We start from the raw sequence: 26,291 nt of genomic DNA, 5'->3' as shown, positions 1-26,291 counted from the left end.
CTTCCCGATGAGCAGGTTGGCACCTTGCATTGGTTGCCTCTGCCGACGGTGTGTGAATATGTGAGTGAATGGGTCAAATGTGAGGAACAAATTGTAAAGCGCTTTGGATAAAAGCTGCTATATAAATGCACCATGAACCCTAGATGCCCAAAGACACCACATCCTTTTTTAGAAACCGAGGTCAGGTCAAAAAAGCAAATAGGTCACGAGAGAAAATGTTTGCACAAAGTCGATCCATTTTTCCACACCAACACCGTTCCTAACAGGATGGGACCACGAATGAGACACAATAACACCATGTTAAGTATCTCTGCATGATCTGAACGACGTTGCAGGCATAGCGACTGGGAAAGAACCGGCCGTCGATGTGGGCATTCTGTATTTTGGTTATTTTCCCATTTCCTAAGGCTTCGTCATACTCATAAGGTAGTCATGTAACTGTTACGTTGCCAATTCTATTTACACCATTAACCATTTTCTCAATTCAGTGGCTTACCTGCAAGTTTATTTTCTTTAGTTGGTATCAAAGGTAAATCAAAGATCAAGGATAAAAGTCTTGTTTGGAAGGGAGCTCCAGTAGCTCACCGCGTACCTCAAACGCTATTTCGGCGTCGGGGACAACCGTGCGCGTCACGGATCTGGGGTACACGAGTTCGACTCCCGGACTCGCCGTATTTTCTCAGTGTCTTTCCCCGATCTATACCCCATTCAACCTGTCTCTGTCGGTCATACTTGACCAGAAAAAGCGATAAACGCTAAAAGAAACCAGCTGACTGGTCAAAGTTTAAAAAAAAAAAAAAAGTCTTGTTTATGTTGAAATGTCGCTGGAACAAGAGCCAGCGTGACCATTTTTTAAAGACCATAACATTGATGCACGTTCTATACGCTGCCAGGCATGGTCAGTGTGGAAAGCTTCACTGAATCTAGTGGTAGCTATTTATTTGTTCACTCTGCTCTTCACTTACTGACATCGTTGTAACTTGTATGTTAGGTGTCTGAGGTGAACATTGACGCCACCGCTGCAGAGGACGGCAACAACATTTTACTCTTAACACATGGGACTGGCTAGGCAGATCTGTTTGGGCATACCGGCCATGGTTGTGAATAATATTAGATTAGATTAGATTCAACGAGAATAGGTTTGGCATCCAACCAGAGTGCAAATGTAACAGTAAAGTGCAACAGTAATATACAATGTGCAGGTGATTAAACTGGGTATAAAATGTATAAATTAGTACTACTGAGTGTAGTGCTAATCAGATGCATGTACGGAGTTGTAATATTATTACAGTGAAACAGGTATAAGACAGTATAATAAGTCATACTGGCCGGCAAAGTATCTAGTAAGAGTAGGTAAGGGATATGTACAGATATAGATATAGTATCTAGATATGTAAAATGATTATGTGCAGGCATGTACCTACAGACAGATGTGGATATATATACGGTAATAATAAATTAGTGCTGTCAGGCGATTTAAAAAATGTATCTAATTAATTACAGGATTTGTAATTAATTAATCTAATTAATCACATTTTAATCGCATAACCATTTTATGCCTGATATTCTATAATCATATTTCAAATTGCATGTGTCCGGATGGCAGAATTCAGTACTGTATCTACAAAACCTTCTGTTTAATCATCTTCCATCTATTAATTTGCTTAGATTTTTCAGGTCTGGTCAATTTGAGCATAGTGTTATTCACAGTCAAAGATAATAAAAAAAATTGATATTCTCATTTGGTTCATTACAATTTACTCAAGCCTTGTAACAGACAGTATTTCTGACACTGGGAATACATTCCCTGAGATCCATAGATGTCCCTAGAATCAGATACCAAGAACATGCAAATGGACCATATAAAAAAAAAAGTCTGTAAATGTGTATTCTACGTTCTTATGGAATGAATGAGATAAAAAAATAATAATAATAATTTGTAATACATTTTGAGTAAATTTTCATAACGCGATAATTTGCTGTGTAATTAATTAATCTAATTAACGCGATAAACTGACAGCCCTAATATATATATATGCGGTATATACAGCATTATTGTCCATTGGCCACTGCCAAATGATCATGGTAGTGTTGAAAGAAGAAATCCAAAACAACACACATTACTTACCACCTCTACAATCTACAATCATTCATAAGCACGTTCATGCTGTAATTGATGTTGAATGGGGCCAGGGCCAGGGCTCCAGGTCTCAGCAAATTAAGACGCATGCAAACCAATTCAATTAAATGGACGGCCGTCTTCATGTTGGAGCTCAACGTGGGAGATTCGATGCAAACACCTTTTGCTGAAAAACGAATATGAAAAGAACACTAAGTTAAAACTGAACTGAATCGAATACAGCTTGCAGAAACACTTTGAACTAATCCGCACTTACGCCAAGTCCACGGTCGGTCACTCTAGTGAACAAGAGAGCCTGTCCGTCTCTTTGACCACTGTGCTGTGGAAAGAGTGATCCTAACCTGAGCCTCCACTGTGATGTGAAGGAACTCAGAGAGGCAGAGATGTGGAGAACAGTAGGATTACTGTGGATGGTCGCTCGCCCAGTGTGACGGGAAAGGCCAAGACTTTGCATTCCTCAACGTTGCAATTTCTTGTAGCCTTCAAGGGGTTTAACTGCAAATCTTTTATTTTTCTTTAAATCCAGAGTGTAATTTAGAAAATGTTCCGTACCTTCACTCTGCCGTTTCCTCACATGAAAAAAAGTTTCAATTATTTGACTTAGAAATTGAATCAAATCCTCACTACGTCGGTTTTTCTTTTTAATAAAGCCAATGACCATTCCTCCGGTAAAGCATGATGAAGTGCCTTGTGTTGAACATGCAATTTAGATACAGACATTTGATTAAGAAAATCCTGATGGGAGGCTGGATAAGGTCTTGCATCATATTCAACTAGACACAAGCAATGAATACATCATCCGAAATGTAAAGAAGAAATTAATTTAACCCGATGGGCGCCGAGGGAGGAGGAGGAGGAGGAGGAGGCATTTCCTTCCGAAACTCCCTTTTCATCTGCCGAGATTATTATTCCAGTAACACTCCTTGTGATTGCTCCTTTTCAGGGCCGCTCCACTGCTCATATCCTCGGATGATCCGCATCTCCCTGCCCTTCGGCTTCAGAGATGAATGGGCTCGACGGGGAAGCTCATCCATTGTGAAATAAAAAGGGAGAGACCTCCCGACAGCCTCAGACGCTATATGGTAGATAACAGGCCCGGGTAACACATGATACACGGACAGACCCCAGACGCTATATGGTAGATAACAGGCCCGGGTAACACATGATACACGGACAGACCCCAGACGCTATATGGTAGATATAACAGGCCCGGGTAACACATGATACACGGACAGACCCCAGACGCTATAACAGGCCCGGCCACCCGGGTAACACATGATATACGGACAGACCCCAGACGCTATACTAGATAACAGGCCCGGGTAACACATGATAGACCGACAAACCCCAGACGCTATATGGTAGATAACAGGCCCCGGGTAACACATGATACACGGACAGACCCCAGACGCTATATGGTAGATAACAGGCCCGGGTAACACATGATACAGGGACAGATCCCAGACGCTATATGGTAGATAACAGGCCCGGGTAACACATGATACACGGACAGATCCCAGACGCTATATGTTAGATAACAGGCCCGGGTAACACATGATACACGGACAGACCCCAGACGCTATATGGTAGATAACAGGCCCCGGGTAACACATGATACACGGACAGACCCCAGACGCTATATGGTAGATAACAGGCCCCGGGTAACACATGATACACGGACAGATCCCAGACGCTATATGGTAGATAACAGGCCCGGGTAACACATGATACACGGACAGACCTCAGACGCTATATGGTAGATAACAGGCCCTGGGTAACACATGATACACGGACAGACCCCAGACGCTATATGGTAGATAACAGGCCCGGGTAACACATGATACACGGACAGACTTCTCGTGAGGCTATTTATCCGACAAGGATATAGAGAAGCCTTATGGGGCCCCCGTTCTCTAGGAATGACGGGGTCGTTTCACTTTGTTATTGTGATTAGTTAGAATTAACTGCTTGAAGAACGTTACTAAGGGTGATGGGGATCTAACCATGCTGATGTCAGGCGTTGGTCATTTCTACCAGTGGTTCTTGACCTGTGGACCTGACAAACCAGTCGTACCAGAAGGCACACATACTTATAGTCAGTCACGCAGTAATCGATTACACAGACCGTCTCAAATGTCATGATTATATTGTCATTATTGAGTTATTTCCCCTCTATGGTACGCTGACAAATTATTAAATCCGACAGGCAGCAATAACAACACTAGTCAAATAATACATGTACAGGCCTAGTTATATGAATGGTTGCTATTTTTTTTTTATATGAATATATTTCATATGAATCAGTACAAGAGATTGCAAGACAAGTGTGCTACACATTATTGTTCAGATTAAATAAGAAGAGCGAAAATAATTACGACAACTTTCCTTGATAAGCCAATGTATGTTATGATTTGGGGATAATATCAAGGCTGATGGAGTAAGAAAACAATGCCTTGTTGATGTGAAATGAGATTTCAGAAACACAAGAGAGAATAGTGCAACAACAAGAACATCACATATAGGAAGTAATAGGCATCCGATTAACAAGTGCGGATATTGTACAGTATTTCTCTTATCTGGATTAAGTAGCATGTTCATATTACCAGCGCCTGTAAAAACTATTATCCAGAGCAGAGTTTCTGCACTGCCCTACAGAGATGGCTGCTCCATCTGCCCGTCCCCAAAATGTCCGCAACCTGGGCGACTGGGCGTCATCCTGGACTCCACCCTTTCCTACCAACTAAGCCCATGTCAGTTCTGTCACCAAATCCACCTTCTATCACAAACTTGATGATTGTGTTGCTGTTGTGCTTTGACACACAGTCGTGTGTGTAAAGCGAGTAGAGGAGGGGGCTCAGAACACAGCCCTGGGGGGCACCTGTGTTGAGAGGAGGGGGCTCAGAACACAGCCCTGGGGGGCACCTGTGTTGAGAGGAGGGGGCTCAGAACACAGCCCTGGGGGGCACCTGTGTTGAGAGTGATGGGTGAGTAGGTGCAGTTACCTGCTCTCACCACTTGGGATGAATGAATGAATGAATGAATACTTTATTTAACAGATTGCAGAATGGGTACAATACAGTACGGCTCAATACACACAATTGTTAAGGGGATGCAGACCAGAGAAAGACGTTTGTCTTGTTTACATCAGGGTCCCCCATTTTCAATTCATAGTGACATTTATGACATACACAACATACATGACATCATGACATTTATGGCATAGGGACATACATGACATACAGGTATAGAGTACTGTTTAGGCTTGGGCGGTATCACTTTTTTCATACAGTTATACCCTGATTATATAATACCCCGGTGTACGGTATTGAACGGTATGACTTTCATTTTCATCAGCGGGGGGGGGGGGGTGTTGTGGCAACCCGTGTTACCAAGTAAACAAATCGCGGAGATGGCCAGTTAGCCCGCAGCATCCGAGTGCTACTATCATTAGCTCTCAGAATGGAGCCACTAGCCAGAAGCCCGCAGCATCCTAGTAATACTAACGTTAACTCTCAGAATGGTAGCCAGGAGCCCCGCAGCACCCTAGTACTAGTAACGTTAGTATTGTGTATTCAAAAACACACCGGACTGCGACGTAACGTTTTACCGTTTATTTGCTTGTTCCACCAGTCCACAACAACACACACTCTCGTTACCACAACGTTTTACGGTATTTTCACAGCACTGTCGCAACATTACCGTAAAGCGTGACCACCGTTGTGATACACATACACAACAGTTAGCTCTCAGAACAGCCAGTTAGCCCGCAGCACCAGGCAGCAACGGTAAGCGTGTCTCGACTCTCATTTAATTTCCAGTGAAGCGGGGTTTCCTCCTCCTCCTGTGTATAGACAACCAGCTCTGCGGCTCGCTGCCTCACTCCACTAGTGACTCGAGGACTGGTCTCGCCCTCTGCTGGCGCGTGTGTGCAGTGCACTACAACCAACCACTGTTAAAACTCTGTTTCACTGTAATATAAACTGAAATGGATCTGTGATTTTGACTGTATTGATTTTCAATACCGTCAGTATCTCTAAATACCCCGGTATACCTTAATACCGTCATACCGCCCATGCCTAGTACTGTTACATTTGTGACATATACGATATGCAAATATACAGTACTGTTACCTGTAACTGAGGGGTTACAAAACCCTGACTGTATTAAAGATTGTGATAGATTAAACCACTGCTAGGTATGTACTTTAATTACTGGCCAGACAGTACATCGAATATAGATGGTGAACACTCACAAGAACACGGCATTGACAAAGAAATAGTATTTGAGGGTATTTTATTATTATGCAACATTAGGTTACAGAATGAGAATTAGGGTCGCGCTTGTATGGCGAAGAATATGCATAAAGTCAGTCAGTAGCATGAGTCACTGGGAATAGCAGGATTCCTACGATGGGTCTAAGTTGACGCCACCTGTCGTATAATAGCAACTATAGAAGGCAACGCTGGTACCGCCTGGAGACACTGGGTTCCCTCCGGGGTTGTAAGGCCTAGAGCAGGGGTGGCCAACCCGCGGCTCGCGAGCCGCATGCGGCTCTTTGCCCGTCAATGTGCGGCTCTACCATCCATAAAAAAAAAAAATTTCTCTTTTTTTTTTACTTTTTTTTTTTTTTTTTTATGTCACTCATTCCATAAGGACATAGAATAAACATTTACATTTTTTTTTAAATGGTCCATTTGCATGTTCTTGGTATCTGAATCTAGGGACATATATGGATCAGTGTCAGAAATAGTGTGTCTGTTACTAGGCTTGAGTAAATTGTAATGAACCAAAGGAGAATATCAATTCTATTTAAAAAAAAATTATCTTTGACTGTAAATAACACCATGCTAAAATTGACCAGACCTGAAAAATCTAAGCAAATGAATAAAGGGAAGATGATTAAACAGAAGGTTTTGTAGATACAGTACTGAATTCTGCCATCTTTTTTATAATGTAAATTTCTCCACCATTTTTCATCATATTGCAACACCGTTTTTTGCAAGACGTTCACAGAAAGGTAGAGAAACTAACTGCGTTCTGTTTTATGGCAATAACGTTCAGGTTTGTGGGAGATAATCCCAAAAAATAAGAGAAATTAAAAAGTAAATCTAGAAGTCAGATGATTGACAGGGGCTGGTGTGAGCTGGGTAGGGTAGTTTTTCGAAATTTGAAAGCCCTGAGTCTCTTCCTTCAAAAGACTACACTCACTTTTGGCTGTGCCACTTCCTCCTGTCAATATGCGCCGGTTTCCGACTCAATGCCCTGAGATTTCTATAATCTTATATTTCACTAATAACAGTTAACACTTTGGTTGCCTTGGGTTAAATTAATGATATACCATAGATTGCCAGCGCTATTTGTCTATGGAGAAAGTCCCCTTCTTTGCAGGGCTATAACTTTTTAAATTCTATTGCTACATTGCCATTATTAGGGCCCATTCAAAGTCCTATAAGTATTGTTCATTGTGTAGCAACGTTAAACTTTTTCATTCACATATTCATAGTAAAGTATGGTCTAATGTATAAGTATGTTTTCATCTCTTTCTGCAACTTTCTCCAGAACGTGATATATAGCCCCAAATGCATTATATTGATGATGAAATACAGTTTGATGGCAATCAGCGCGATATAAAAAATTCCAACTAGACGTACTTCTAGAAGTTACTACACGTCATCTGATGTTGACCGGATGGGCGAGGGGGCATTTATAATTCCGTGGGCAGCGTTATACCAATCATCTAATGTGGGTCAAATGTTGATAAAAGCAGTTAGTATCGAAGATGGTAACGTTACACGCTGAAACTCACCCCAGTCTCCGCACGCCGTTGGGCGATCATCGTCGAGTAGAAATTTTATCATTATGGGATATATTATTACCCGGTCCATCTCCAGCTTGTATAATGGTATATATGTCCAAATCATGTTGTTTATCGAGTTATTGGCAATCGATCGCTATGTAGAGTGACGAGCTAGAGTGCCGGAACCTATACCGAGTGGCCGGAAGTAATAGGGCCGACCAGCAAAACCTCTACTGCGCTTCCTGTTAAGCGGTTGCGCCGATCGGCCACCAGATGGCGCTCCTGAACCGCCAGAGAGCTCAGTGGGTCCTGCTGGTGGATATCAGGCCAGCGGAGGGGGAATATGAATCCGATTCCAGATTTTTGAAATATTGATATAAGGACGCTGTACAGCGTCCCCCGGCAACTTTAGCATGGCCAGCAATGACGCTGTAAAGCGTTTTTAGGCAGTCAAAGTGTTAAAATAATTGGTAAACAAACATAATGCTGAAAATATACACTTTTACTGTATATCTCGGGCTTAAGAGGTTAACCCTGTGAGGCCCAAATTAAAAAGAAATTAGCAACTTCAGAGGCCAGAGGGTGGGACATATAAACACATTTACTATCAAATAGCATTGTGAGGCTGAACAACAGGACCAATTGACTATACATGTGCTTAAAGGGGAACTATCTTATAAATGGCTTTTTTCAGTGTTTACCATTGTTTCTTAGCTATGTGGACTTATATTAATAGGATATATGTCTCTAATTCTCATATTGGCGAATTCTTCCAATTCTCCTCTCACAATATTCACCCTCACTGAACTGAGTCATCTGAAAATGTGCATATCTGTGATGTCAGAGATTTCTCAGCTGCATAATAATGTGGCAGTTGATGTGGCAGTTGGCACCAGGCCACACAGTGGTTGGAGCCCAGCCTCAAAACGGCTTAAGATCTTGAGGTAGAAAAATGCGGTTTTTAGTACTTGATTAGAAATACAAAACAATGCATTTTTTTTTGAAAAAAACCTAGGTGTTCCATAGACTCACAGGAATTGTGTAAAAGTGCCCAAATAGTGAAAGAAATAGTAAAATAGTTCCCCTTTAACATTTTTTAAATAAACATAATTTTTTTAAATGGCTAAAAGTGATTTTGTAATTTTGCAACCGTGGGTCTCACAGGGTACTTTTAACCCTGTGAAGCCCAAATAAAAAAGACATTAGCAACTTCAGAGGCCAGAGGGTGAGACCTATAAACACATGAAGGGTGCCGTGACTGAAAAAAAAGGTTGAGAAACGCTGGTATATGGTGTGGCTCTTTGTGGTACCACAGTAATTTTTTTGTGGCTCTTAGTCTCTGACTGGTTGGCCACCCCTGGCCTAGAGGGTAGAGGAATGTTCGGATACTCAGTCTGATTCAATGAAGAATAAAGGGACTCCACGTACAGGAGTCGGTCCTTGTAAATCCAACGATCAGCAGCAAAAGCAATAACTGTAATCCAAATGCTCGATAGCAATGATGACAGCTAGCCAGCCTCTGTCCATGAGGCCAGCCCGAGTGTAATCCTCACGAGGTTGAATCCCAAACGATAGTGGAAATCAACGAGGCTCTTCTCCGGGTAACACGTTCCAAATCAATATAATCCAACCAGTAATGGTTCTGCAATCGCCGACGCTGGTTCTCCTGTGCACATGTCCAACGGTTCTCCGACTAGGCCTCCTCGGGTGCTGGCGACGTATTTAGGCCACACACCCTGGCTAAGGTACACTAGCTAAAACACGACGAACCGCTGGGTAATGCTACACACGAACGAACTGGGTTGCACGATATACAATAAATGAACGACTATTTACTTCACATTAGATTAGGTCGAACTTGACGTTACTGCATTAAACTCTGACACTTTACTATTCTATTCGCACATGTTCTCAACGCACGAGTGCTCAATTCACACAGACAGACTTTAGACGCACTGCCTGTTTAGACGAACGATGAACGTTGGCTTGCTTAGACGAAGTGCTGCTGTGCGCACCTTGCGCTGTATATATACTTAAGTGATTATCTAGTCCCAAACCTCAGTCCTTGTCTGGGATCAATACGCTATCTCCGGGCATGTTCTGACATGCCTGAGCTTGTCTTTGAACCTGACGTTGGGGGCTTGCGAGCTGGCGCCTAGGGCGCCATCCAATAAGGAGAGCTTATATTACTCTGGTTCGAACGCAGGTAAAGGGATATTCCGTGTATATATAAATAATATACAATGTATATAAAACAATAAAGGTAGATTCTCAGTTTTAATCTGGCCCTTCACAACAGTTACCCATAGATCCTAACAGAGAATATATATGGGGAGGAGACTCGAGACTGTACATTAGGAGGGGGTGGGTGGGTGGGAGAGAAATATACATACGGTGGGGAGAGAATATATACATACGGTGTGGGGAGGAGACTGTACATCTTCCTGTTCCAAGCAAAACCCTGGACAGGCTCCAGTATGTTCAAAACTCAGCTGCCAGGGTTCTCACCCGCACCAAACCCTGGCAGCACATCACCCCCACCCCCATCCACCTCCAGTGGCTCCCCATCAAATCCCGCATCACCTACAAAACCCTTCTGCTCACTTACAAGTCCCTCCACGCTCTGGCACCTCAGTACCTCACTGACCTCCTCCACCCCCACACTCAGTCACGGTCCCTGCGATCCACAGACACTGGTCAGCTCTCCATTCCCCGAACTAGACTGCGGACCTTTGGGGACAGAGCTTTCAGCGTGGCAGCTCCCACCCTCTGGAACTCCCTCCCGCAGAACTCTGCAACACCCCAACTCTGGACTCTTTCAAAAAACTCGTCAAAACTCACCTCTTCAACATGGCCTTTGACCCCTAACTTCCTACATTGAATGTTATGCGTCTGCCCACCATGTTTGTTATTGTTGTTTTTCACACTATGTAAAGCGACTAGGGCTGTCCCCGACTAAGGATTTGGATGGTCGACTATGATTGGCCAAAATTTGCCATTAGTCGACTATTGGTTGACTAAAAAAAATATATATATATATATATATATATATATATATATAATATTTTTAAATACATTTTTTTTATTTTTTCATTCCATTTGGGCTGTGGGGGGTGCTTAATGTCTGAAGGAGTCGACTGAAGGCTTCTTGTCCTCTGCAAAAGCATGCAATTGGTCCACTGATGGATACATCTTGATATTTGTCTAGTCTAGTGTGTTCATTAGATGGGTGAAATCCTCTTTCAGTGCCTCTGTGCCTGTTTTCGTAGGCAGTTAGCCTCTGGTATGCGTGCCATTAGTGTTAGCCACGCTTCTAGGCCTCTTTTCTTTTGGAAAGAATGATACAAAAGAAAATATATATATATTTTTTTTAATATATTCGACTAAGAGGTTGGCCAGTCGACTACGGCTCCTTTTTCGACCGATTAGTCGACTAATCGACTTATTGGGGTCAGCCCTAAAAGCGACCTTGGGTTTTATGAAGGGCGCTATATAAAACAAAGTTATTATTATTATTGCTCTACAGAGACTGTAGTACTGCCCTACAGAGACCTGCTGTAGTCTGCAATGCCCTACAGCAGTGGTCGGCAATAGGCGGCCCGCAGGGCGAAATTGCCCCGCCAGCAATAATATCTGGCCCATCAGATTATTTAGAAAAAATTATAAAATAAAATATATATATATATATTTTTTTTTAAATCAGACTAACTAGGCTAGGCTATATGTTAGCTATAATGTCCAAACAAAGAAACTACCACCACCTAAAGAACGCTAACATGTATAATAACTAACAGGTAGGCAGCGAGGTGCAATGTAGCGCTTGCTCAACATGAAAAAAGTCGGTGGACAGCGCCTGGTGCTGAAATAACAAACAAGCAGTGTGGTGTGAGATTAAAACACCAGTTCAGTAAGTCATTCAAACTTTATCGTTACTTATATATGACTGTGACGGCACCACACATGTGAACAGTAACAATTCAGGGAGCGAAATTAACTTTTTGACTCACCGGCCAGTGGCGGGTAGATGGGAAGAGTCTACCCGCCAAGCATATTTCTTACCTGCCAAAAGATTTTTGATTAAAAAAAATATATATATATATTTTATATAAAAAAAAATTGAAATAAAATATATATTATATAATCATACTTGTAGTTGTATTATCTGCGACACATCGCCACCACGCAATAAGTCAAAATGCTTGCTATCTGCAAACAGCTCCACTGTCTGTGTGTATACTTGAGTAGCCTCCAGCTCCAGCAAGGATTCTCCGGCCCTGCAGCTAGACCCTATATTCAGCTAGACCCTACATTCAGCATGCAAGGATTCTCCGGCGATGCAGCTGGACCCTATTTATAACGTTACGGTTCTATTGTCAAATCACATTCAACATGCCCTCAGCTAGAATACGCATTCAATCAATGTTATAAGACATTGATATCAGGAGCTATCTGTAGCTACTGCTAGCCCGGTAGATAACGTTAAGACAATTTAGTTTACTGGGATAGATAAGATCTAACGTGAGCTAGCTAAGCTAGCTAACGAGGGAACGGAGGTATTATGCACTCGAGTCGACTATTGCTGGAGCATTTGTTGATATCAGCAGCTATCAGTAGCTAGCCAGCTAGATACCGTTAGACAATGCCTCGTCATGTATTAAACTAAAAGTGAATAGTTGACTGGGTCATTGTTTAAACAGTAACGGTAGCTCAGCCCGCATATCGCAATGGTGGCGTTTCAGGAAGTAAACAAGCCAAATGAGAGCTTCCGATTGGTCATTGGTCAAAGACGAGAGCGGCTATAATCTGTACTCGCACAATCAAAATAAGAGTATCGTTATGAACTACACGTCTACACGCCACACGGCGGGCAGCCCTCTAAGTGTCAAGCGCCAAAGGTAAAAACTGACCGCCCCTGGCGGGCGGCGGGCTTTAGTTTCGGTCCCTGGTAACAATGCAATTAAACTGAAGTCAAATCAAGAGCAAAAAAAGCTGAATCAGCTTCAAGAAGATGCGCTACATTAGGTATATAAGGAATTACAACGAGACTATTATTAACTAAATAAAAAATACAATTTGGCTTTTAACCCTCTAAAGCCGGGCGCAACACTAGACATGTTTTGTAAAACATTAAATATCTTTGGATCCGTTTGTGATAAAGACTTGCTTTAGACCTGCTGTACAGTCTGTAATGCCCTACAGAACAGTATCCAGCCTAGTTTACATAATTAACTATTTTCAAGGTACTCTCTGCTCCAGCCTTCTTTCTGACACAGCCTAAGCCCTGTATCACATTACAGTAAGGGCCCCATCCTGTAGGGAGGGCAAATATGAGATGGTACCAGTCAGTCACTCAATATTCATGGATTTTTAGGAAGAAAACACAGATATGGTGAAAATGAATGCCCGAAGGCTTTAGGTTTATGTAATCACTGCTGGGTCAGTGTGTCAATGAGTCAGAGTCTAACAGACATGTAATGAGTGACTCGTTTTACCCAGAAGTGGTACTTTACACCCTTGTATGCCGGCATACAAGCCTTTGCAAGCGTGTGTGCATTAGGTGTGTGCAGCATGCATGTCACTGAAGGAGAATATTGATAGCTTTCTATTGTGTGTTGGTAGCAGAGCCACTGGCACTTTGGAATGTCTTCGGTAACACCATTCAGCTTAGTATTATGGTCCGTCTTTAGACATAGGCCTTGACCTAGATTTGTAATACTATGTCATACAGAACAATACCGGGGTCTCAAACTCAATTTACCTGGGGGCCGCTGGAGGTAGAGTCTGGGTGAGGCTGGGCCGCATCAAATATTCCACACAAAAAGGGTTTCAAGTATTTTTTTGAATTTTTATGGAAATGTATGGTTGAAACTTGAAACATGCAAACGTTCAAACGCACACAAACTAATAAGCATTGGAGGCTTTTAACCAGGGCCAGACTGGGGAAATCATTCAGGCCAGGAAATATAGTGCGAAATATAGCCCCAGTCAGGCCACTTTTTAAGCGGGGGGTCCCCCACCAGGAGATTGTGTTACAAAGACTTAATTTCCTGCATTCTGGTGCAGGAATAGTTTTATTTGTACCCTTTAAATGCCAGTGTTTGTGATGACATGACTAAAAAAAAAAAAAAAAAAAAAAAATTTAATCATCTGGGGGGCCGCAAAATATCATCCAGCGGGCCGCAATTGGCCCGCGGGCCGCGAGTTTGAGACCCCTGAACTAGATGAATGCATTAATCGGGAATGTCAACCATGGTTAAATCTATACAATTCACCAATTATATTATATTATTATTCACAAACAATAAAGACTAAGAGTTGAAGAGTCTGCTAGTGACCGTTCTGCTCCGGTTAGTATGCTGCCATGGAGCCCCTTGCTAGTGCGTGCCACCCTAGCGCTTGGACCAAGTGTGACTGACTGACAATGCCATCCTTAAAAGGAAAACGCCAACATTTTGGGAAATTAGCTTATTTGCCATCTTCCCTGGAGTTAGACAAGAAGATACATACCCTTTTCTTCTCGGTGCGTGCAGTAGGCTTAGGGAACGCCCGCACCGTTAGCGTAGCTTAGCTTCATCACTGGAAGTGGTGCAGTCCTTTACCCTGAAGTTCCCTACGATTATTTTGTTATCAATTAATCTGTTGATTAATTTATTGATTAGTCGATTGATCTAAACTATTAATTTACCAGAATCCTCAGGTCACATGGGTAGTTTACTTGCCTCTTTGATACCACCTACTGGTGGAGATGAGCCATGACGTTTATTTATGTCTATAAATGCTGTGTAGTGTGGATGCCTACTGTACATGAGTAGGGTGAGTAACCTACATGCTGTATAGTGTGGATGCCTACTCCCGCCCGTTACTATGACATTGTTTAACATACAAATATATCCATGCCTTTAGCTAAATGCTGAAAAACAGGGAACAAAATTTACTTTTTAGATTTAAGAAACTACGAGCCAGAGATATTTTTTACTGGGCAAACATTATAAATAGCTTTTTAGTATATTTTCATGAATTATCATATGTATTGTATGTTATCTCTTGCTTGTGCCAGCACAGGAGATACGATAAAATTAAATTAAATTATATATAGGCTGGCTATATAATATACACATTTAAATCAATCGCTTCCTTTTTAATAAAATAAGCTCAGGAATCAGGATTGTTAATCAGGATTATTAAAGCTAATTAGCCTAATCCACGTCAAAAAGAGTAGCCTATAGTAAATGTATACACACACACAAAGAGAAAGGGAGAATAGCTTATAGCAGGCTTAATGATTTTACAATATTTTTGCTAATGAAGTGAAATATTTATTATCATCAACTATCGATGATATCAACGAAGAGCTGTCATAGCTTCTAAAATTAAAGGTGGGGGTATCGGGCTCAGCCTCTCCCTTACAGCTGGAGTTGACGTGAAACGCGGAGGTAATCAAATGTGAGCGAAACACACACTATTGAGTCCTGGCTCTACGAATAGTGGTTTAAGAGAAGTTGTTTATATTTTTAACGTGATTCATTGTGCACTAGTTAGATTACACGTTGCACATGTTATCACTTTGAACGTCTGCCATTTACACTGCAAAAGGTACATACAAGTAACAATACGATGCGTCGATAATGAATATGCAAATAGACTAAATGTCATTGGTCGATGACGTCGCCGAATCGTTGCAGCCTTACATCAAACCATTTATTTCAATATAGTCTAAACAAAGGAACACTTCACCAAAAAACAATGCTGATTTTTTAAATCTCACACATAATTTACAGTAGACCGTTATTATGAGTTAATGAGTTTGATTATTTCCTCCAGTGATGGGGATCCAGACGGATGACAGACTCCTTGTGTTGTGTCTAGTAGTTGAAAGAAATAGCATTAAGGATTAAAAAAATTTAACTACTATTTCATTGAGCTGTAATTAACACTAATAACACTGATTCAGTATCCTCCAATGACATCACTAGAGGTCATATTCAAACTAATAAACTCAATAAGCAAAATGTCCAAATTAAATGAATGTATGTTATATGCTAAATAAATCAAATTTGTTTTTCAGTAAAGTGCCCCTTTAAGTGTTATGTTGTGTTACTTACAACACTGAAAGGAAGTTGTTACTCCACTATGTGCAATAAACATTCTTTACCTAAGAAAATAAGTATCCCCCCACATAAATTAAGTAAAGCTACCTAAAAAAAGATTGTAAAGTATTTGGATTCGATAAGCAGCTTTGATAGTGGATTCACATTCAATTGCTTGAATTAATGTATGAAAACCCCAACCCTATAAGAGCGGCACACAGCACTATTGTGAGCACTAATCCTGATCAAGGGGCAGCTAGCATTGGCAATAGCCAGCTGTGGAAATGCCAGTGTGTAAGGTAACCAGGAAAATGTCCATGTAGAAAGAGACCCACACTCATGTTAGTCATGTGGTGAGGAGAAGGGTTTCAGTCCTCATCAGTTCAGTCTCCCCTTCCTTTATAATGAGGCAACAGCCCGAGGCTGAACGACTTGAAGACATCACAGCGTTGACACTTGGTAGTTGGTTCTCTCTCTGGTTTCTATCTTTGTGAGAGTGATTTCACATATAGGCCAGAATGGATTGTGTAGGAAAATATGAACCGTTTAAAAATGTATTCTTGGGGCCAATCAGAAGGGCCGATCAGATGACACAAAACACACAAGACAATTTCTCTATGCTGATGATAGCCGTTCATCAGGTGACAAAATGATACCCGACCATGGAGCGAACCAACGCCGACACAGACTATCAAGAACCACTGGCAGCCTTGACCGAAAAAGAAAAGACATGTTCATAATGGGACAGCTCTTCTGTAACAGGAGACAAGCAGAAATGAAACCAACAAAACAAGAGACCCAACATTGGACACAGTACTCTGTGAGTCCTTCCTCTTCATTCACAAGTAATTAGCTATATTTATCTATTCTTCAGCTCTCTCGCTGTCCTTCTCTCCATTTATCTAACCTTACAGGGATGCAAACTTGTCATGTTATGTTGTTTTGATGTTACCTAGCGAGCGTTAACGTTAGGTAAGCTAGCTAAAGTTGATATAACCGAAACTACTACTAGCTACACAGGGATGTACTATACATTATGTAGCCTAAGGAGTGTTAACGTTAGATAGCCGGCTAATGTTGATATAAACTACTAGCTATCCATCTAATGTTATCATTACAGGGATGTTTCACCTAGCTAACGGTATCTATTGTGTTAATAACAGGGTTCTTACACCTTTTCCAAAGCAAAATTCAAGCACTTTTCAAGCTTTTTCAAGGTGCCTTTTCAAGCTTTTCCAGCATCTTACACGGCTGTGGTAAATTAAATATTTACACAAATGATCATTTCACTTCTTCCATCACATTAAAATCAGATGTTATTGTGCTATAAACAACCAAAATGATGTAGACATGGCATCCTATATAACCTGGCTGAGCCAATATGAAACAATCACTCAAATAATCACCAGATAAAACTTAAATGTCAATCAAATATTTACTGAAAATGTGCAAAATAAGTGAACAGTCTTTGAGGTAGGCAGTCAATCAGCTCCTTGAGCCTTAAAATGTATACAAAATCAAATCAACCTAGAATTTTTATATAACCCCCCCACAGTGGTGTGTTCAGTTGGTACGTCCGAGCAGGGACCAGGATGTAAGCTATATGATGCCCATGTTATTGTTTGCAATACAGACGCACAGTTGACACACGCTCTAGTCTCCTCTCTATTGTTATTTCACACAAACAGCTACCCCTAGTAGCTGGCTTCTTATGTTGCCGACATATCCTACAGAACATTCCTTAAAATAGAAAGAATTGATTTGCTTGTTACTTGTTAGTCATGTTGATCACAGCAAAACCACAGCTCCGATGCATAGTCAACATAGTCGAAACGGATTTTTTTTTTTTTTTTTCTTTTTTTTTTTTTTTTAATAGGTTCATTTCCGTTTTATACCATTTTGAAAAACGCTATATTTTTTTTTTATTTCAGGAAAATATAAAGATTCTGTGATAATCACCCTTTACTGGAATATTCTGGAATACACAAAAAACGTTGTAATTTTTCGGCCTATTTATGAATAGTTTTCAAATAAACGCTAGATTATCGATAGTATATGTGTACTTATGCACGCTATAGAAGCGGGCTGAAAAATCGATTATCTTATTTCCTGATCAGCACACACACACTCACACACACACATAGGGCACACGTTGATATCTCTTGTGAAAAAAGCTCTGATTATCCTAAGACTGGTAAAATAGATTCCTTACCTCAGATCAGATGTTCTCCAAAAAGATTATTCCAATTCTCACTAACGTTACTGGGATTAAAGCAAGCTTTCAGGAGGGGCGGGGGTGCAGTTGGCGAGGTGGGCACACGAGTGGCGAGGCTCGAGAGAGGACTCCTCTTCATTTTGCGTGAAAGGCGAAAGCAATTAGGCGCTCTTCGAATTGTATTTGTTTATCTAAAAACCTAACTATTAAATCAGATAGCGATTTATTATGAAAGTATACAGTGCAATTACAATTTCAATAACTTTTTTCCAGCACTTTATACACAATTCAAGCACATTTCAAACCTTGAAAACACCACATTGAAATACAAGCATTTTCAAGGATTTCCAGCACCCGTACGAACCCTGTAATAAGAGAGTACTGTAGTGTTTGAGAGAAAACGATAACTACTAGGCCTATGTGTTGTGCTAACAGCTTAGCCAAAGCTGCTTTATTTTTCCAGCAGGGTGAGACTGACGGGCATCGCTTGCCAGCATATGTCATCATCACACAGTGACATACAGAGAGCACACGATGGCTTGTGAATGTCACACTCCTGTGTCTAAATCACTACAGTACAGCGATATCCATTTATGCTGTGCATGTGGTTTTATCACGTTATTATGACTGAAGAGGGTGACGGGCAGACATAGCTATTAGCTACACTATCATTATTAATGATTATATATTCTATATTGAAATGAATAATCGATTTGTTAAATAAAAGAAATACACACACTGTGGGCGGTTGTTAGTGGTTAACATACTGTTGTTGTATTCGTTCGGTACACAGTAACAGACGTACTGAACCTTAGGTCCAGTACTGAAACGGTTCGGTACGGATACGTGTACCTTTACACCCCTAGCTTCCAGTGATCGGCCCCAAAGATCCTGATCCGGGCATCCCTACTAGTGACCAGCTCTGCTGTCAACATCACCATTCCACTCAAGTGTCAGGCTTTTCATTAACTTCATTTAATTTTGCAGACCTATCAAAATATTATACTTCTGAAATATAAACAAACTACTGCCGTCCGTGCAGATTTTATTAAGACAATTCTGAGTCAAAGGTATGTATTTGTTTAGGCATTTGATGCGTCTTCACCTTTGAACAATTTAAGCAGATCCAGTCAATCTGTTGTAGGTTCTGTATCTTTGTCTTGCATGTAATGTATGGGGAGTGTGGCTGGTTACTATGGTTACGTGCTGCCTTGCTGGAAGAAAGATTCTAAACATTCTGTGAGAAGTTGACAGTTGGTCAAACTACACCTCTTCCTTTACTGATAACTTGAAAATGGCAACATTAGCTTAAAAGAAGCATTGACACAGAAGAATATATTACACAACAATATTGCTGTATAGATTATTTATGCTTCAGAACTATGATATTTACATTAGGCCCTCAAAAGTGAATATGAATGAGGAGCCCAACACCTTGGAGCAATGGTGGTGTTGACAGTAGACTAACAGGTACAACCGTGGTCGCTAGCTTACTTGTAGATTACTTTAGTTTAGAGGTAAAACAGATGAATTTGTTCTACTAACGTGAAATATCCCTTTAAGAATAGAGGTAGGGGGAAAAGAATCAACCGAGTGCAACACAATCTGTGTTAGTGACCCCAACCAAGCCTGGGCCATGAATTAACAAAGCACAACCTCTCTCACTCCATTTTGTCAGCTTTTGAAAGTCTGGATTATTTGTGAATTGTGTCAAGACATTTTAACATCCGTGTTAATCTCTGTATAAAAACGCCATCCTCTATTCTTAAATTATAAATACATCCTGTTGTTTGCCTACTACTAAGATGTCTCTGTTGAGAATGTATAAATGGAATACAATGAATAGGGCCAAACCCAAAGTGGGACATGTGGACCAACATTTGCCAGAGCTACTTTTGTCCCTCTAAAACCTTGTATCCACAAGCCAGGTTTTAGCCGTGCTGTGGCCTGTCTGGCACACAGTGAGCGTCTCCATTGTCTTTAGAACCTGGCTGGACCCTGGCTGAGACAGACACATTTCACAACCTGGCCAGGCCTGGCTAAAGCCGGTTGAGACCGTTGTATCGTCATGGTTTAGCTTGTGTACCACAGTTGGTAGGGGTACATTTTTAAAGGTTGCCTATAGCAACCGGAGAGTTTACAAGAAACACAATGGAGACACAAGCCTGACCATACCATGCTAGACCATGGCTAGCCCCAGCCAGGCTGAACAAAGCTAATGGAGACAAGGCATTTGTCTCTAAAGGGTTCCAGACTGTGAGAATATTTTCGTTTTGGTACAATTATATAATATTTAGATTAGATTCAAAATAAATGTATATGACATTGCACAGCACAAGTACAGAAGTTGGTATCTAACCAGAGTGCAAATGTAACAGTCAAGTGCATTGACAATACACAACGTACAACTGATTAAAATGTGATATACTACTGTATATAGGCCTATAACAAGCTATTGGGTAATAATATGCTAAACTGATGTATGTACAGTTTAATATGTACAGTGATAAAGGTATACGTATAGTATGGGGGTATTAGCCATACTGGCCAGTGGAATTTAAGGCTTGATTTAGAAATAATTACAAGAGACAACCACATTGAAAAACAAGACCTAAAACATGCCCAGACACATATCTGGCCTACACCACGAGTCATGACCAATGTTACACGTCTACCACCATCTATGTCAAAAAAAGGGTAGCTGTGCTCTTCTCTCGATACTGCTCTCCGACTCCCTCAGGAATTTATATTTGAATATTCAAAAGAGATCATTTGCATTAGGCCATGTCACTCTCACAGGTGGTAAGTGAGTGTAAGCACGGCTAGAAAGTAACATGAATGAAGCAGGGACAAATATTGTAAACACATTCCATCCATCGAGCACATGCTGCAGCAGCAACACGTGACGCGCTGGTAGTGTGTAGCTCAACGGTCCCACTTCCTTTGACGTCTTTCACTATGAATTGAAAATGGGGGACCCTGATGTAAACAAGAGTCACAAGACAAACGTCTTTCTCTGGTCTGCATCCTCTTAACAATTGTGTGTATTGAGCCGTAGTATATTGTACCCATTCTGCAAACTGTTAAATAAAGTTGTCATTCATTCACGTTTCTAGAGACAGTTACGGGGATGTTGCAAATGTTTTAACACTTATAGTAGCCTATGTGTCAGAGCGACTACGGGGTTGTTGGTGACTGGTGACACAATGTCACCCAGGCTACTTCAAAGACGCGGTGAATGAAGGGCAGCTGCTGACCCCACATTTTTAACCCTTTCACTGCCACACCACCAAACGGTTAACCCTTTCACTGCGACCATACACAGAATGTTAACCCTTTAACTGCCACACGACAACAGGTGAACCAACCGTCGGTAGTAGTGTGATAGTAAAGGGTTAACCTACCTTCTGTAGTAGTGTGCCAGTGAAAGGGTTAACAGACATTCTAAACAATGGTTGTTGAAAGAGTGCAGCGTGTTGTGCCGAATTCGGACTCCCTGCCAGAGGGGGGTCGGATTCGGCACAACACTGTACAGTTTCTACGTCAAATGTATATACTCTCTTTTCTGGACTCTTTTCGTATCACAAACAGTACTGTATTTGCAAATCTGGTATGTCATAAATGTATAGATGTAGCAGTACTGTCTATCTGTATGTCATGTATGTCATGTAACTGTTATGATGAATTGAAAATGGGGGACCCTGATGTAAACAAGACGAAAGTCTTTCTCTGGTCTGCCTCCCCTTAACAATTGTGTGTATTGAGCTGTACTGTATTGTACCCATTCTGCAATCTGTTAATAAAGTTTTCAATCAATCAATCAACCTGGCCAATCAGAGGCTTCAAGCGGCCTGCGTAACCATAGATATATATCTATGTGCGTAACAACCCTGATGGAAGGTCAACTGATGTGCGCGTGACTGACAGACTATGGGAGGGCCTTGAGGGTCGTTCAACTCTGCACGCGCGAAGCATATTATTGCAATCAATCAATCCAATAACACACGCTCACTTAAAACAGCTGCGCAGGCTCGTGGCTGGCCCAGTGAGAGGATTCACCGGCGCTGCAGCTGGACCCTACTCGGCGGATCAACAAAGGGATGTTGCTGCTAACGTTGCATGTTCAGTATCCGAGCTAAATGAGAGGTCCTCGACCGCAACAACAACAACAACGTCCTTCACAACCTGTATGGAGAAATTCACATTATTGTGGGCACTTACTTAGTTTGAATGGGTGGTGGTATATGCCTCCAGAGACACGCTTCTTCTTGCCTGGGAGCTCTTTCCATGTCAGGAGAACACGGTTTAGTGAGACCTCAAAGACGCTGCTCTTCAGCTGCAGCTGAGATGACAATACCTTCGTCGGCTGTTTCTCCATGTCTTCTTCGCCGAAACACCAGCGCAACTCGAAGACAAGAGAGTGTATAAATGTTATCTTATTCTCGACATCGCTTTTTATTTAGAGTCCTCCTATCTTCTTCATGCCCCTCACCTCACATAGCCGACATTGTTACCCTTTACGACTCCTATCCATTTTTGGATAGCGGTTTCTTCGTTCTGTAAAAGGGGGGGGCGGTCTTGCGCATGCGCTATCGTCACCACACGTTCTAATCTGAGATGCATGCAGCGATACTATTGTCTACTCTAATCTAGTGGTAGCCTGTTTGGTTGAATGAATGATGAATGAAAACTTTATGTCATAGATTGCAGAATGGGTACAATACAGTACAGCTCAATACACACAATTGTTAAGGGGATGCAGACCAGAGAAAGACGTTTGTCTGGTTTACATCAGGGTCCCCCATTTTCAATTCATAGTGACATTTATGACATCATGACATTTATGGCATAGGGACATACATGACATACAGCCAGGTATATAGTACTGTTACATTTGTGACATATACGATATGCAAATATACAGTACTGTTACCCAGAGATCTTAACAGAATATATATGATGGGGAGGAGACTGTACATTAGGAGGGGGTGGGTGGGTGTGAGAAAAAATATACATACGGTGGGGAGAAAATATAATACATACGGTGGGGAGGAGACTGTCTATTAGGATAGGGTGGGGGGGGGAGGGGGTTGCGTTTGGACATTTACGGTGACCGGTGTGCTGTTTGGATCGAGGCAGAGGGGGCTATTATTTTGACCAAAAGTCGACATCACTTTTATTTCAGATTCATTTCTCGAGCTCCTGTACATTCGCTTCATTTGTTCTCAGCCTTGTTTTTGTATCAATGACCCCCACATTAATTATTGATTGATAGATTGATTGAAAACTTTACTTTACAGATTGCAGAATGGGTACAGTACAGTACAGCTCAATACACACAATTGTTAAGGGGATGCAGACCAGAGAAAGACTTTCATCTTGTTTACATCGGGGTCCTCCATTTTCAATTCATAATGACATTTATGACATACACAACATGCAGATATACAGATATAAAAATCGAATCTAATCATGACATTTATGACATACAGATATACAGTAGTGTACTGTTACATTTGTGACATACAAGATATTCAAATATACACTACTGTTAAACAGAGATCCTAACAGTAAATATATACATACGAGGGGGAGGGAACTGTACATTTATTGGGGCAGATAAGCTCATAATAAGCCATTCTGCATTTTTTGAAAGAAGCATGAAACTTTCTACAGTGTTTCTATATATACCATGAAGTTTGTTTTCAGACGTGGAAACACTTCTGAATTGACCTCTGGAACTTGTCAGAGGCTGTACACATTTTGGGCTCTCAAAAACATGTTATTATTTTCTTTTCAAATATTTATTTTTTAGCGTTTATCGCTTTTTGCTACTGGGCAGTCCAATAGAGAGAGAGAGAGGAGGAACGGGAGACAGAGTGGGGGGAAGACATTCGGCAAATAACGACTGGTCCGGGAATCGAACGCATTGCTCTGATTGGCCGAGCGTGCGCATGCGCATGAGCCGCGACGCAGCCCTCAGCCAGGCAGCAATACTACGCTCCAGTGTTTATCCTAATTTATACAAATGGAGTATTGATTACGCCATAACGAATCATTAAAAAAATATAAGAAATGTTGTTTCTTTACACATGTTGGATTATGTAATTGGTTTGTCATGACAAACCAATACAAAATCGCATCGCCGCCTTCGCGGCTGCGTTGCGGGTCCACAACCCTCCGTGCTCCGATCGCCAGCGGGGAGAATATGCTGCCGCGAGCGGCATCGCTGAGCTCTGGTGTCCGCTGGACGAAGCCAGAGACGGTCTTATTATGGGGCTTATGCCGAGAAGCAGCCAGTAACACAACAGTGAACACATAGTAAGTAGGAAGGACAAGTGGGCTGCCGAAAGTATTCACGCACCCGGGTCGGCCGTGCCGCGACTCAGCGCATTATGTGGTTCGCCACTGGGGCGCCAAAAAAATAAAAGAAAACATGTTATTTTTAACTTCTTTCCAGGCACAAAGGTATTATATCAAAAAGAAGAGTTGTGGAACCCACTGGTCATCATACAAGTGCTTTAATAGATTAAATAAGCTGTATAGGATATGGCAATTGGATTTTATACAAACACACCTCACACAAACACAAAGACTCAAAAAAGGACTTTCAACAATATGCGTGTTAAATTTGATTGAACAGCTGACATCTCTTAACCTACCCTAGTTGTAGTAAGTAGTACCTGCCCTACACTGACATTATTAGTGAGGCCTAACAGTCTCCTGAGCATGAGCAAAGGGCAGTACACTTGAGGGCAGCCTTTTTGCACTTGCAGCGTGTTGTACTTCAGTTTCTTGCAACCACAATGGATCAGTTCATAGCAGCTCTGTGATGCTTCTGGAAGGGTGGTCCACAGTGGCTGCCATCCCATTTCTTCTTTCACCCAGCCCCAATCAGCAGGGCATGGCAGCTGAGGGTCCGGTTCCAAGGTGTTGCTCCAAACATTGGCCCAATAGCTGGCACTCTTAATGTGTTGCTCTAGCGCAGCCTTCGTTGGGGGCATGTTCTCCAGAGCTCTGGATTTCTAAGTGAAGAGCTGTTTTCTAGCTTCATTTACCTCTGTGGTTTCGCTTGTCCTGTCATACATCAGTACGACAAAGCGCTCCAACCGTGACTTGGACAGCTCACTCACATCACCCTGCATCTGCAGGAGCTCATTGAAAGCCTCAGTCACTTCAGGCAAAGCCTTCCAAGTCTGCCATGCTGTTTTCTTTCCTCTTCCAGCAAATGCTGAGACTGTGTCACATCCTGTGAGTGCATGGAACAATGGGAGAGCAGCACAGGTACTTGGACCCAGCTTGTTGGCTATTTCATGAATGCCAATATATCTGAGGTTGGTTCCACTACCAAGAGCAATCCACATTTCCTCTGGCTTGATCTTCCTAAACATGGCCACGGCCAGGACTACAACATCGGTGTCAACAGTACGAATAGTCACCTTGCAACCCTTCTGAACAGCATCTGACACATGCAGAAGCAAGCATGTGTCTGCTTCCTCGTGAGAACATGGGGTGAGATTTGTCACGTCACTGGGGAGGAGAGCAGAGCACCATTTGGCCATGAGTTGCGTAAACTTATTTTCTCTCATCTACTGTGATAATGACTTGCTGAGAGAGGAATCCAAACAATTCAGTTTTTTCCCCATCAACACGCAGGAAGTCTTTCCAGTGCTTTGGCAGTGCAGTGGTAGGCATCACCCGTCTCCTGATTCCCTTCCTTCTCTTCTGTCGGGTGGTTCCTTTCAGACTGTCTGGTAGATGTCCCATAACATCAAGACGCCTTGTTTTCTCAAGCTGGGATTTTGCATATGGCACAAAGACACTATCTGCATAGACCTGGAAGGTCTTTGCTGGACCAGGATTCAGCATCTGGACCACAGCTGCACCATCAAGGAACACAGCATCAACCACAGGAGGAGGTTGTGAGTGGCATCAATCATTATGCAGTGCAAGAGGTCTGCTTTTGTACCAAGCCACATCTTCCCTCCTTGAGATAAAGATGGTGGTGCTTCCTGGTTTTCATGACTGAAGAACTGATCACGTGTTTGGCAA

General features: G+C 41.8%; 1 protein-coding gene across 1 annotated transcript in view; it reads right to left on the bottom strand.

Moving 5' to 3' along the window:
• The window catches only part of LOC311245671 (ceramide kinase-like), a 66,194-nt gene extending 43,424 nt beyond the window's left edge, over positions 1-22,770 (bottom strand). The window contains exon 1 of the mRNA XM_084335608.1: positions 22,461-22,770. Coding sequence (XP_084191734.1) covers positions 22,461-22,617 — 157 coding nt within the window. The 5' untranslated portion in view covers positions 22,618-22,770. The remainder of the gene's footprint in view (positions 1-22,460) is intronic.
• Between the last annotated feature and the right edge of the window lie 3,521 nt (positions 22,771-26,291).

The sequence above is a fragment of the Notolepis coatsorum genome (assembly GCF_963971535.1).
Source record: "Notolepis coatsorum genome assembly, chromosome: 18".
In the NCBI taxonomy this organism is placed as follows: domain Eukaryota; kingdom Metazoa; phylum Chordata; class Actinopteri; order Aulopiformes; family Paralepididae; genus Notolepis; species Notolepis coatsorum.
This window is presented reverse-complemented; position numbering and strand designations above follow the sequence as displayed.